The sequence below is a fragment of the Rhinopithecus roxellana genome, chromosome 5 (assembly GCF_007565055.1).
Source record: "Rhinopithecus roxellana isolate Shanxi Qingling chromosome 5, ASM756505v1, whole genome shotgun sequence".
Taxonomy (NCBI): Eukaryota; Metazoa; Chordata; class Mammalia; order Primates; family Cercopithecidae; genus Rhinopithecus; species Rhinopithecus roxellana.
The window spans coordinates 6,048,455-6,063,185 of NC_044553.1; the positions used below are offsets into that span (position 1 = coordinate 6,048,455).

The window sequence follows — 14,731 nt, forward strand, 5'->3', positions numbered from 1 at the left end:
TAGTGAGACTCTGTCTCAAAAAAAAAAAAGTGTGTCGTTTGGTGATTTTTAGTATATTCATAAGTTGTGTAGCCATTACTATCTAATTTCAGAACATTTTCATCACCCCAGAAAGATTTCTATTAGCCCATTAACAGTTATTTTGCCAAAAATATGCTCTTCTAATTAATGGTATCCCAAATTATATCATGTTAACATATTTTACCCAAAGCAGAAATAGTTTTACTGGAGAATGAGAAGGAGGACAGTAACAAAGTATACTGACTTACCTTCTGCTAAGACAAAGCATGCCTCTGTGTATAAACCACTGTGGAACTGGTACACAACAGCTGAGGAAAATAATTCTATTCTTGAGGCAGTAATAAAGTCAACATACATTTTGAGACCAACAAGGCTTCTAAATAATAAATTCAAAGACTTCCCATTTGAAACTGTGAATAGACCACAGCTTAGAAAGAGCTTTAAAAAATTTAGGTTTAAATGTCCTCATGTTTAATTCTTGGTAATATTGACAAGGTGGATCATTCTTACCATGATATAAACTTCATCAGTCATTTGTCTAGATTCTTCAAATAAGAGGAAATTAAAGTTGTTCTGTCTCTGTTTAGGATTATATCTCTATATTCCTATACCAGCAACATAGAGAAGTTACATTGAGAACCCAAATAGGTAAATTTTAGAAGGATATATAGTCAATTTCCCCAATTCACGTAATGCAGATTTTAAAAAATACAAGTGAAGGATATAGCTTTACTAAGGTCTAGTTGTACTGTTCCAGTAGGATCTTCCAGAAAAAATTTTCCCTAAAAAAAAAAATGAAAAGAAATAAATCCACATTTATGTAACAATGAAAACTATGACAAAAAAATTAAACTACAAGTTTGACAACAGAATACAGTCGAGAGAAAAGTGGATTTTAAAAATCAGCTATTATTTCTAGTCCAGGCTCTTCCATTTACTAGTCTGATAACCCCAGACTAATCACTTAACTGAGATTCTGACTCCTCACAGGTACAAAATGGAGAATGACTCCTACAGATAAGAAATGGCAAGAGGGACACTCAATGTCTGCCATGGGGAGGGTCTCCCCAGGTACCTTCTAAGACAGCCAACAGCATCGCCAAGTGACCAGCACATACTCTGCAGATTGCTTGTTCAGAAACCCAGTACTCTCTGTTTATCCAGAGGTCACTAGGGGCCTAATTTCAGGCTATGCAAACTGGGCTCCCGGACAAGACACTCTGTCCTGATGTCTACTCAGGAAACCAAACACAAACGAAAAAGACACTTGGTAACTGAGAAAAGTTTTTTGTGTTTTTGTTTTCTGTTTTTTGTTTTTTTATGTTTTTTTTTTTTTGACTATTACAAAAGTTTATTTAACAAAAAGTCTAATATGAAAATGTACATGACCTAATTTTTACATCATTGTAAAACAGGCCCTATGGAGACAGGAAATGGGTTTCTCTGCTGAACAGCCATTATTTTATTTTATTTATTTATTTATTTATTTTGAGACAAAGTTTTGCTCTTGTTGCCCAGGCTAGAGCGCAATGGCACCATCTCGGCTAACTGCAACCTCCACCTCCTGGGTTCAAGCAATTCTCCTGCCTCAGCCTCCAGAGTAGCTGGGATTATAGGCATGTGCCACCACACCCGGCTAATTTTGTACTTTTAGTAGAGACAGGGTTTCTCCATGTTGGTCAGGCTGGTCTCGAACTCCTGGCCTCAGGTGATCCGCCCGCCTCGGACTCCCAAAGTGGCTGGGATTACAGGCGTGAGCTACCGTGCCTGGCCAACAGCCATTATTTATCCTCATTCCAAGGCTTCTAACATGATGATACTATTTCCTTATATTACCACTATTCCAATATTGTTCTGTTCGTGAGGCGAGTTTTCAATAAAGAGTACATTCCTGTGCCCGCCACAAAAATGTTCTATGTAACCGACATTTCATCAATCCAAGGCCAAAACTAAAAGTTTGATGTTTATTAAGTTACCTCTTTTAACTGCGTTATCATTCCAAGAACAATCACATCTCCGATTTTGGTTGTACTACCCAATAAGGTTTCTATTGTTTTAAGCTAAAATAAAACAAAATAAATTTTAAAGACTATAAATACATTCTTTCAAGAAACTAAACTTTTATAAATAAGTAAATTTGGGGTACACATTTCAGCATTTATAGCTACTTTACAGTAGAAAATCAAATAAAATGGAAATAAAGTTGTAAAATTAAACTTAGGATGTTTAATTTTGTCCTACAAAAAAGCTGTAAGATCAAGTGTATGATGGCCTAGAAGAATCATGCCTAAAGAAACACCACATCAACTCAGGCTCCTACCAATGACGGAATCCACACCCTATCATTCCGAATAATGATAAGTACATTTATTTTTCAAATATAGAAAAGATATCAATTTTATTTTATTTGAACAGTACCTTTTGAAAATTAGCAAGCTATTTAAAAATATATATTCTAATTTTACTTAGTATTTTAAAAGGCTCTCATTATTATTTACATTCTCAATCTGATCTTTTTTTCTAATCAGAAAGTTCAAGGTAGTAAAAATTGGGACACCATTGTAAAAAATCCTTTCCACCCGGGCGCAGTGGCTCACACATGTAATCCCAGCACTTTGGGAGGCCAAGGCGGGCAGATCACAAGGTCAGGAGATCGAGACCACAGTGAAACCCCGTCTCTACTAAAAATACAAAAAATTAGCCGGGCGTAGTGGTGGGCGCCTGTAGTCCCAGCTACTCAGGAGGCTGAGGCAGGAGAATGGCGTGAACCCAGGAGGCAGAGCTTACAGTGAGCTGATATCGTGCCACTGCACTCCAGCCTGGGCAACAGAGCAAGACTACATCTCAAAAAAAATAAATAAATAAAAATAAATAAATAAACAAATAAAAATCCTTTCCAACTTTTTCTGTATGTAATCCTAAATATATGTAAATACATACATAATTTATGACACACACCTATACAGTTTATTCACAAAGATGAAATCATAGTATATGTACTATTCTTCAACTTAACTTTTTGAAGTTAATATCTGAGATAGCTTTCCATTTTTCTACATATAAATTTCCTTCTGTTTAAAGAATAGAGATATCTATATTATACATATGACCATTTATTTCATCAAACTCCTATTAAAGGACATTTAAGTTGTTCCCAGTTTTCTACTAATAAAAACAATTTTTAATATTTCTGTGCACCTTTCTTTGGCCCACAACAGCGATAGAAACTTTTCTCTTTTTTTTTTTTTGAGATGGGGTCTCACATTGCCCAGGCTGGAGTGCAGTGGCACTCTCATACCTCACTGCAGCCTTCAACTGGGCTCAAGTGATCCTTCCACCACAGCCCCCTGAGTCTCCATGATTACCGGCACTAGCCACTGCATCCAGCTACAGATAATAACTGTTGAATAAAGTTCTACACATTCTAGAAACACAATTGCTAGATAAAAGGATATATAAGTTTTCATATTTATAGAAATTACCAAGTGGAGCTTCTTTTATCTTTATGTTTTATCTTTGTTTTTTTATTACAAATAATTCATGTTTACTATAGAAAAAAATTTAAAATATAGACAAGAAAGAAATAAAAACTTATACAATCCTATCGTTCCATAATAATCACATTAACATTTAATACTGGAGTTACTCTTAAAAAATATGAACGTAGGGCTGGGCGTGGTGGCTCACACCTGTAAACCCAGCACTTTGGGAGGCTGAGGCGGATGGATCACTTGAGGTCAGGAGTTCAAGACCAGCCTGGCCTACATGGCAAAACACCATCTCTACTAAAAACGCAAAAAAATTAGTTAGGCACGGTGATGTGCACATATAATCCCAGCTACTCAAGAGACTGAGGCAGAATTGCTTGAACCTGGGAAGAGGAGGTTGCAGTGAGCCAAGATTGCACTACTGTACTACAGCCTGGGTGACAGAGCAAGACTGTCAGAAAGAAAGGAAAGAAAAGGGAAAGGGGGAAGGGGGAAGGGAAGGGAAAAGAACCTAGCCAAGTGTAGTGGTGCACACCTATTGTCCTAGTTACTCAGGAGGCTGGGGCAGGAGGATCATTTGAGGCCAGGAGTTCAAGACCAGCCTGGGCAACATCACGAGACCTCATGTCTCTATCAAAAGAAAAAAAAAAAGAGACCTTAAACAACACAGGAGAAGTAAAAATAACAGTATTTTTTAGCACATCGTTTTTGCAATCTGTAAAGGGATATTATCATACAGGTAGATAAATGTAATTTAAGTAGGGTATGTGCCATCACAGATACAGAATTAGACAGTTCGAAAAGAGTAATTATTTAGTTAAGCCTTAAAATTGCTTTGTCAAAGAGGAGACGAGGGAAAAGGCTCCTGGGCTATGGGCATCTCAGTTGCCAGAGAAAACCTAATATAGAAAACATATAGATGATCTTTGGTAGGGAAATATAAGTAATGCCAATTTCTAAAACCTAATTTATACTCTAATAAAAGTTTTGTTTGTTTGTTTGAGGGGGTCCTTACACTGTCACCCAGGCTGGAGTACAGTGGCATGATCTCAGCTCACTGCAGCCTCAATCTCCCAAGCTCAAGTCATCCTCCCACCTCAGCCTCTCAGGTAGCTGGGACCACAGGTGCACACCACCATGCCTGGCTAATGTTTTTTATTGTTTGTAAAGATGAGGTCTTGCTATGTTGCCCAGGTTGTGGGATCCATTTGTGTTCTCACATTCATTCTATAAATGTTGTTTCCTTAGTACCTTAAGTAAAGTTTTCACTTCAACCAATGTAACACATTCTAGTTCAATAACTGTGTGTGTGGTCACGAGGGATGAGTTGGGCAAGAAACCAGTATTTGAGTTCCTCAGTGCTATGGTCACTAAGGGATGAGTGAGGGCAAGAAAAGAAATGTTGAAAAGTTATCAGAAAGCCAGTGTAGTATCCAAATGGGCTAGGAAGCTATCTTGGAGGCCAGAGTGTATCTGGGGCTAGCATTGGATCAGGGCCTTCTCAAAGGAAGCAGTAGCTTCTGTTAGAGATTTGTGGGACACAGGACTCTAGGAATGGACTATATCAAAAGTGGGCATGCAGCCAGTCCAGTTAGCTAAACAGTTACCAGTAGTTTATTTTCATTTAAAATTCAACGAATTAGAATTAAGCAACAAATATTAAACTTATACACTTATATCCCCTACATAACTAGAATAATGTTCTAACCTGGAATTTGCTTCCACTTTCATCAGGGTGAGAACCTATCACCGGAGGAGTAAATAATTCATGCCTGTGGGTCCTCTATAAAAAAGAAAGATTCACATGAATTCCTGAAACAGACATTTAAACATAAGATTCACTAAAATAGTGTCCTGATGAAACATTGTCCTTAAACTAATGTCTCTATTACTTATTCTCAACAGATTTGAAAACCCACATAATTTAACATACAAATATCTAGTAATATAAGTTTTAAAATTAAAAAAATAAAAGTAAAAATTTTAAAGGTCTATTGTGCGTATGGCAGCAGCACATTGTAGACTGAGGGTATGAAGAACAACCAAGTGTCACTCTGAGAGCACTGGGGCTACTGAAAGAGAAGTGCCACCACACAACAAAGTACTGTGAGGGCTGACTGTACCCCAGGCCAAAGGGGCCATTGAACAACAGCCCAGATGATAAATAAGGTTTGGATAGTAAGAAACAAAAGGAGGCTGGGCGCGGTGGCTCAAACCTGTAATCCCAGCACTTTGGGAGGCCGAGGCGGGCGGATCATGAGGTCAGGAGATCGAGACCATCCTGGCTAACACGGTGAAACCCTGTCTCTACTAAAAATACAAAAAATTAGCCGGGCGTGGTGGCAGGCGCCTGTAGTCCCAGCTACTCCGAGGCTGAGGCGGGAGAATGGCATGAACCCGGGAGGTGGAGCTTGCAGTGAGCCAAGATCGCGCCACTGCACTCCAGCCTGGGTGACACAGCGAGACTCTGTCTCAAAAAAAAAAGAAAGAAAGAAAAGGAGGCTGAGATAAGACATTTCAGGGCCAGGCACAGTGGCTCACGCCTGTAATCCCAGCACTTTGGGAGGCCAAGGAGGACGGATCACCTGAGGTCAGGAGTTCGAGACCAGCCTGGCCAACAAAGTGAAACTCCGTCTGTACCAAAAATACAAAAATTAGCTCGGTATGGTGGCAGGTGCCTGTAATCCCAGCTACTCAGGAGGCTGAGGTAGGAGAATTGCTTGAATCTGGGAGGCAGAGATTGCAGTGAGCTGAGATCGTGCCACTGCACTCCTGCCTGGGCAACAAGACCGAAACTCTGTCTCAAAAAAAACAAACAAAAAAAAAAAACAAAAAAACCCCACAGCATTTCAGGCAGAGAAATCATCAGAGTTAGAGTATTTAGGAAGCTATGCAAAGTTTAATACAGTTGAATTATGGAGTGCAGACAAGGCCAGAGATTAGTAAGATCCATGTGGGGATACTTCCCTCCCCAACTCTCAGTCCATATAGTTTAGGTAGGATTGATACCCCTTCCCCTTTCTATAGATAGGAATTCAAGGCCTAGAAAGTGAAAGTACTCCATCCTTTTGGCCAGTGATTGGTTCAAGGATGAGCAAGTGCTTCAAGGTAGGCTCAAAAAAGACAGATTCAAGACTTTTGCTAGAACTATTAGAAAAGAGGAACTCTCTTTCCAAGAGTTGCTAAGGCTACTAGTGGAGATCTTTGTCACTTTATAGGGAGAACCTATTTGAAAGTAAAATCAATTTTTTAAAAGAGGTGGGACATGGAAAGAGACAGATGCCTCCTGATATTGTGTGAACACCTGGATCCAGCCAGGCTTGAAACTGGTGGACTTCTAGACTTCATAATACAAGCTAAACCAATATATTCCTTTTTCAGTTTTAATCAGTTTGAGTTTCCGTAACCTCCAACTCAAAAAGCCCTGACAATACAAACTGTGTATGCCCAGCCAAGAAGTTTGTCGTATAGACAATGAGAAACAAAGATTTTGAAGTAGGATAATGAAAACATCAGATTGATTTTCTGGAAGATAACTGCAATGAAAATATGAATGGACTGAACTTCAACCTGTTTATTTCACAGATGAATAAATGAGGCTCAGAAGGGATAAGTGGCACACCCACAATAACAGAATAGACTTCAAAACATACTTAAGAAAAAGAAATATGGTGTTTACTAAGCACCTTCTTTGTATAAAGGACAGTGCCAAATGTGGCAGAGGAGATAAACAAGGAATTCACAGTCTAATCACAGGGTAAACACCTCAAATGCAAGGTAGGGCCAAGTCCAGTCAGTGACATAAAAGATGTACTACTCGGCTGGACTCAGTGGCTCACGCCTGTGATACCAACACTTCGGGAGGCCGAGGCAGGTGGATCACGAGGTCAGGAGATGGAGACCATCCTGGCTAACACAGTGAAACCCCGTCTCTACTAAAAATACAAAAACTTAGCCGGGTGTTGTGGCACGTGCCTGTAGTCCCAGCTACTCAGGAGAGTGAGGCAGGAAAATCTCTTGAACCTGGGAGGCAGAGGTTGCAGTGAGCCGAGATTGCGCCATTGCACTACAGCCTGGGCAACAGAGTAAGACTCTGTCTCAGGAAAAAAAAAAAAAAAAAAAAAAAGACATACTACTTGGTTCAAGCAGAAAGAGACTGCATTCAGCTAGGCATGGTGGCTCAGGCCTGTAATCCCAGCACTTTGGGAGGCTGAGGTGGGCAGATCACTTGAGGTCAGGAGTTCGAGCCCAGCCTGGCCAATGTGGTGAAACCCCGTCTCTACTAAAATAAAAAAGTTAACTGAGTGTAGTGGTATGTGCCTATAATCCCAGCTACTTGGGAATCTGAGGAAGAAGAATCACTTGAACCCAGGAGGCAGAGGTTGCAGTGAGCCAAGTTTGCACCACTGCACTCTAGCCTAGGCAACAGAGTGAGACTCCATCTCAAAAATAAAATAAAAAAGAAAAAGATTGCATCCAACTGAAGATCAAGAAGGGCTCCAGAAAGGAGGAATCTGAGAAGAGCCTTCCAAAATTAGGACGGTTTCAACAGTGGAGGTAAGAGGGAAGAGCAGTCTACAGGATAAACAAAGTCACAGAAGTAGTGAAAGAAACAGAAACAATAATTCCATGTTTCAGTTTTGGCTCCAGCACAGAGTATGACTACAGGAAAAGTAGAGATTAGGCCAATTATGTGTAAGAGAAGATCTTACATATTAAGGATAATCTGCATTGAATAGGCAGTGAATTTCCTTGAAAGACTTCTGTGCAAAACCCATGAGGTGGTCAGAGCTACACTTTGGGCAGATTAACCTGGCAACACTATGTCAGCAATGAAAGCAGCAGAGGATACTGTTTCCTCAAGGATCATTCTTTTCGACCTTTATTTAACTTACTGCTGACCATCTGTTCCTCCTTGAAGCCTTCTTGTGCTTCTGCCATATAACACCATCCTCGCCTGGCCCCCAAGTTCTATCTATCCTCTTCCCCTCTTCTCTCTTTTTTCTTTTTTTTTTGAAATGGAGTTTCGCTCTTGTTGCCCAGGCTGGAGTGCAATGGCGCCATCTCGGCTCACCACAACCTCCGCCTTCCGGGTTCGAGCGATTCTCCTGCCTCAGCCTCTCGAGTAGCTGGGACTACAGGCATGCGCCACCATGCCTGGCTAATTTTGTATTTTTAGTAGAAACACGGTTTCTTCATGTTGGTCAGACTGGTCTCGAGATCCCGACCTCAGGTGATCCACCCGCCTCAGCCTCCCAAAGTGCTGGGATTACAGGCGTGAGCCATCGTGCCTAGCCTCCCTCTTCTCTTTTTGTCACTTCTCTTTCTGCCAGGGTCTCGTCCTTGCAGTTCCATTTTTTACTCTATGCAGATGCTCCCAAATCTCTCATGCTACCAGCTCTCTTTCCTTAGCTCCAGATGTACACTTTACTTCTCCTGGCAATCTTAACTCAAATGCTTAAAACAGAAACTGCCATCACCTTCTACAAACATTCTCTTTTTCCTGTTTAACGTATTATTCTATATTCTACTCTCTCAGACTCCAGGCCTTACTCATCTCTGATTCTTCACCCCCTCCATTCTCCTTCACATCCAGACAGTCACCATGTGCTTATAGTTTCTGCTGCTTGAGTGTGATGCCCTCATTCTACACCCCTTGCCACTTCCTTCGTCCAGGCTATCATTTATGCCAAGACTAATAGCACAGACTTCTAGAAGGCTTCTCTCACACTCTTAAGTCATCCCCATATCTGCTGGTGGAGGAAGCACTCAAAAAACCTGGCTGCGATTTTCTCTGGTATTCCAAAGCACCTCGCATAAGGAGAACAGTCCCAACTCCCAAGGGTGGCATCCAAAGTGCTCCTACAATTTGGCTCCCACTTGCCTTTCCAAACTGATCCCATGCTACTCCTGATTTTCTCATCATTTCCTGCACAGAGTCTATTTTTTGCTGTACCTTTGTTCACAATCACCACCACCCTTTCCCCATTTCCACAAGATTAAAGCAATCTAGGTCCATGCCAAATGCCATCATTTCCTTGAAGCCTTCCCTGATTCTTTTATTGAATACATTGTTTGTATCTCTTTTATAGCACGTATAAAATTCTACTTTATATATTTGCACAAATGTCTATTCATAGACATAAGCTATCCCAGCTACAGTCTATCCCATAGACTGTAAGCTATTTGAAGGTAGTAAAGTATAGTAGGCAATGGCTGGGCTTTAGAGTCAGGCTGGATTGAAATCATGTCTTACTATATGTGATCTATAGGCAAGTTACTAAACTTCCTTAAGCCTCAGTTTCCTCATCTGTAAAATGGGGATAATAATAGCATTTACACATATATTAGTATTATGAGGATTAAATGAGGTAAATAATGTATGTTAAGTGCTAACTGGCATATCATGTATTAAATGGTAACTACTATTTTTACCATCATCATTGTCGTTAAGGGGAAAATAGCTTTTTCATCTCTGTATCTTCTACATGGTCTCAATCACAGAAATCTCAACAACAGTTTATTGAATGACCAACTTTGGACCACAAAATTCCATTCATTAAACATCCCTGAGATTTCCCTAACTGAAACAGTCTCTTTTTCTCTCCGTTTACCTAGTATCCTCCCCTCCGCCCGCTACCAAACTTACCTGGTGCAAAATGGTATATCGCTCACGAAACAGCTCTGCTTTATCTCTTGCTGTTCCAAATAAATTTGGTGCAGGGTGGTTGGTCATTAACAGACTAGAAAAAAAGAATGACTATCATAATACACAAAGGTGAGCCAAAAGTGAAGCAAGAGACTATATACCTTCTGGAAAAAACATTTGAAATTAACTTAAAATCAGTGGATGGCATACTTACGGAAGAAATTTTTTTCTTTCTGAATTGTATACAAAGCGTGGAATATCAAATGCTCCTATGATATTGAAAACGTGCTCTCTGAAAAACATCCCACAAAACACAGACCTGATTTACTAAAAACATAAGTACTCTAGGTGAACATGATAACTTGCATTATAAGTCTTTGTAATAACATACTTTTCACATTTTCTCAGGCCAGGCACACAATTTCGTTCTCTTTTTCTTTTTCTTTTTTTTTTTTTTAAGACAGAGTTTCGCTATTGTTGCCCAGGCTAGAGTGCAATGGCATGATATCGGCTCACCGCAACCTCTGCCTCCCGGGTTCAAGTGATTCTCCTGCCTCAGTCTCCCAAGTAGCTGGGATCACAGGCATGCACCACCATGTCCAGCTAATTTTGTATTCTTAGTAGAGATGGGGTTTCTCCATGTTGGTCAGGCTGGTCTCAAACTCCTGACCTCAGGAGATCCACTCACCTTGGCCTCCCAAAGTGCTGGGATTACAGATGTGAGCCACCATGCCCGGCCCACAATTTCTTGTAGTATCAAAAGTACTATGGAGGTAAAATGTTTAGCTTGTGCATTTTCATCTCAAGGGACAAGAAAGCATTGTCAAAACTCACGAGAAAAAAAAATTAATCAAGTTAACTTCCAGGTAAGAATTTCATCTGTTGAAAAAGAACAATTATATAAACAATAGTCACATCTTAAAGAAATCTCTACTTTTATGAGCTACAGTGTTGTTGTTGTTGTTGTTGTTGTTGTTGTTGTTGTTGTTGTTTGAGACGGAGTTTCATTCTTGTTGCCCAGGCTGGAGTGCAATGGGTCGATCTTGGCTCATCACAACCTCCGCCTCCAGGGTTCAAGAGATTCTGCTGCCTCAGCCTCCCGAGTAGGTGGGATTACAGGCATGCACCACCACGCCCGGCTAATTTTGTATTTCTAACAAAGGCGGGGTTTCTTCATGTTGGTCAGGCTGGTCACTAACTCCCAACCTCAGGTGATCCGCCTGCTTCAGCCTCCCAAAGTGCTGGATTGTAGGCATAAGCCACCATGCCCAGCCATGAGCTACAGTATTATCAAAGGATATGATTAAGTTCCAACAATTTTTCTTGTTTTTGTTTTGTTTTTTGAGACAGTCTCACTCTGATGCCCAGGCTGGGGTGTGATCTTGGCTCACTGCAACCTCTTCCTCCTGGCCTCAAGCAATTCTCCCGCCTCTCAAGTAGCTGGGATTACAGGTATGTGCCACCACACCCAGCTAATTTTTGTATTTTTAGTAGAGAAAGGGTTTTGCCATAGGGGCCAGGCTGGTCTCAAACTCCTAACCTCAAGTGATCCACCTGCCTCAGCCTCCCAAAGTGCTGGAATTACAGGCATGAGCCACCATGCCCAACCCCAACAATTTTAAAAATCTAAATTTTTTTTGTTTGTTACTTGCTTGTTTGTCTGAGATGGAGTCTACTTCTGTCACCCAGGCTGGAGTGCAGTGGTACAATCTCGGCTCACTGCAACCTCTGCCTCCTGGGTTCAAGCAATTCTCCTGCGTCAGCCTCCCAAGTAGCTGGGATTACAGGCGCCCTCCACCACGCCCAGCTAATTTTTGTATTTTTAGTAGAGACGAGATTTCACTGTGTTGGCCAGGCTGGTCTTAAACTCCGGACCTCATGATCTGCCTGCTTTGGCCTCCCAAAGTGCTGGAATTACAGGCGTGAGCCACCGCATCCTGCCAAATCTAAAATGTTATGCAAAAGTGTCCCAGGAAAAGTTATACAATGGAAAAAGAACCCCCCCCAATTCTGGCCATATCTTTCAGACTTATACAATATATATATAGTGTTAGAGATGGAAAACCAAAAAAAATTATTTAATTTCAGACACTTTTAATAATACAACCATGTTTAAAAGAAGTTAAAAATTTCCACAGCACTATTGTATAAATATCCCAACCTAAAAATCTTTCCTAAAATTATATGTTTATCTCCCAAATTGAAAATGATCAAAAAAGGTTAATGCTACCCTAGAGGTAACAAGTATAGAGTAGCTGAGAATCAGTGAACTTGAGGAAACCCTAGACTCCAGACACTGCTCCACTATTTTCTGGTGGATCAGTCTGAGTAAGTTATTGAACTTCTCATGCCATCTCTTCATCTATGAGAACAAAAGCCTCTATTGTGGTATGATATAATGATTCTGACAACTGAAGGTACAAAAATCCTTCACCGTTCAGTCCTCACTGGACCTCCATGTAGGTTGGCTGTAACATATAAACAGCCTGACAGAAATAGCTGAGCCAGGTCAGTGAAGAGTGCGGGCTGGCCGACCCTGGCACTGCGCACTGAGGCCAGGGATAGGCCTGAGCCTCGCACCTCCTCTGAAACTGTGCCCTGCCTTTGAGGCCTGACAGGTGTGGGAGCAGGGGCTGCCCAAAGGTGGGCTGGGGTTGGAGGAAGCAGCCTAGTAGTTGCTATGTGTCCTGAGGCTTTAAGGCACCTGACCCCACCCTTGTTGGAACTGGCATCACCAGGACCTGTTTACTCTAGATGAGAATCATGATCCCTAGGCGCATAGTGCATTGCCTGGAAGAGCCCACTCACCCTGGACGAGCCCTTTGGCTGCCTCAGACAGTCCTTGAGGAGGATGAGTGAGACATCATGGGCCACACACTGTGTGCCTGCTCTTAGGGAAATGTCATCATTGACAATAGCTATTTCTTCATCCAGAACCTGGGGGAGGGTGGGTTCAGCTATGTGGACCTAGTGGAGGTGTTACAGGATGGACACTTCTACGCCCTAAAGTGAATCCTGCGTCACAAGCAGCAGGACCGGGAGGAGGCCCAGCCAAGAAGAGAACATGCATCGCCTCTTCAATCACCCCAACATCCTTTACCTCACGGCTTACTGTCTGAGGGAGCAGGGTGCTAAGCATGAGGCCTAGCTGCTGCTTCCATTCTTTAAGAGAGGTATACTGTGGAATGGAGAGAAAGGCCGAAGGATGATGGCAACTTCCTCACTTACGATCAAATCTTTCAGCTGCTGCTGGGTATCTATAGCAGCCATGAGGCCATTCATACCAAGGGTTAGACCCACAGGGACCTGAAGCCCACCAGTATCTTGCTTGGAGATGAGGGGCAGCCAGTTTTAATAGACTTGGATGCCATGAATCAAACATGCCTCGAGTGAAGGTCTCCCACCAGGCCCTGACCCTGCAGGACTAGGTGACCCAGCAGTGCACCATCTCCTACTGAGCCCTAGAGCTCCTCCCTGAGCAGTCAGTGTCACTGATGAATAGACTGATGTCTGGTCCCTGGGCTGTGTGATACATGCCATAATGTTTGGGGAAGGCCCTTATGAAATGGTGTTCAGGAAACGTGACAGTGTGGCCCTTGCTGTGCAGAACCAACACAGCATCCTACAAAGCCCCATGCATTCTTCAGGAGTGTGGCAGCTCCTGGCCTCAGTGATCACTGTGGACCTGCTGCAGCACCCTCACAATGCTTGTCTCCTCAATCAGCTGGAGGTACTGCAGCCGCCAGCTCCTGGCCAGCACACTACCCAAATCTGAACGAAGCAGTGGCCATGTTGAGAAGGTAGCCCCTTGTGCCTTGGAAAGAGGCTCCCATCCCTCACTGGAGTCTCTACCCATTCTTTCTTTTTTTTTCTTTTTCTTTTTCGTCTGTCATCCAGGCTGGAGCAAAGTGGCACGATCTTGGCTCACTGCAATCTCCGCCTCCCAGGTTCAAATGATTCTCCTGCCTCAGCTTCCCAAATAGCTAAGACTACAGGCATACACCACCATGCCCAGCTAATTTTTGTATTTTTTAGTAGAGATGCGGTTTCACTGTATGTTGGCCAGGCTGGTCTCGAACTCCTGAGCTCAGGTGATCTGCCCACTTCAGCCTCCGAAAGTGCTGGGATTACAAGCATGAGCCACTGTGCCTAGCCTGATTTTCTGCTTTCTTACCCCCAAGAGCAACACCTGGACAAGGAGCTTTACTAAGTGGGGGTGGGACAGGGGTTGGGAAAAGGAAAACTGATGGGATATGGTACATGGCTCTGTGCAGGACTGTTGAGCTCTTATTATTATGTTCTGCCTCCAAATCTGGGAGCAGGAGAATGTATAAACAGAAGAATAAAGTGAATGCAGATTGATGTGGAGGAAAATAAGTAAATAAATAAATAACAGGTAACTTTAGGGTAAACAATGAGTAATGTCTATTTTAGGATAATAATCCTTAAACCTTAATATAATCATTTTGAATTTCTATTGATTGCTTTAGGGAACATTCATTATACTCTAGTATTTATTTTATTTTATTTTATTTTTTGAGACAGGGTCTCACTCTGTCACCCAGACTGGACT

The 14,731-nt window shown here is 41.9% G+C and overlaps 1 protein-coding gene and 1 pseudogene across 1 annotated transcript in view; one reads left to right on the forward strand and one right to left on the reverse strand.

Moving 5' to 3' along the window:
• The window catches only part of POLE2 (DNA polymerase epsilon 2, accessory subunit), a 53,399-nt gene that overhangs the window by 28,078 nt on the left and 10,590 nt on the right, over nt 1-14,731 (reverse strand). The window contains 6 exon segments of the mRNA XM_010389494.2: nt 270-318; nt 747-803; nt 1,998-2,081; nt 5,218-5,292; nt 10,159-10,252; nt 10,373-10,450. Coding sequence (XP_010387796.2) covers nt 270-318; nt 747-803; nt 1,998-2,081; nt 5,218-5,292; nt 10,159-10,252; nt 10,373-10,450 — 437 coding nt within the window.
• LOC104682758 lies at nt 13,024-13,933 on the forward strand (annotated as a pseudogene).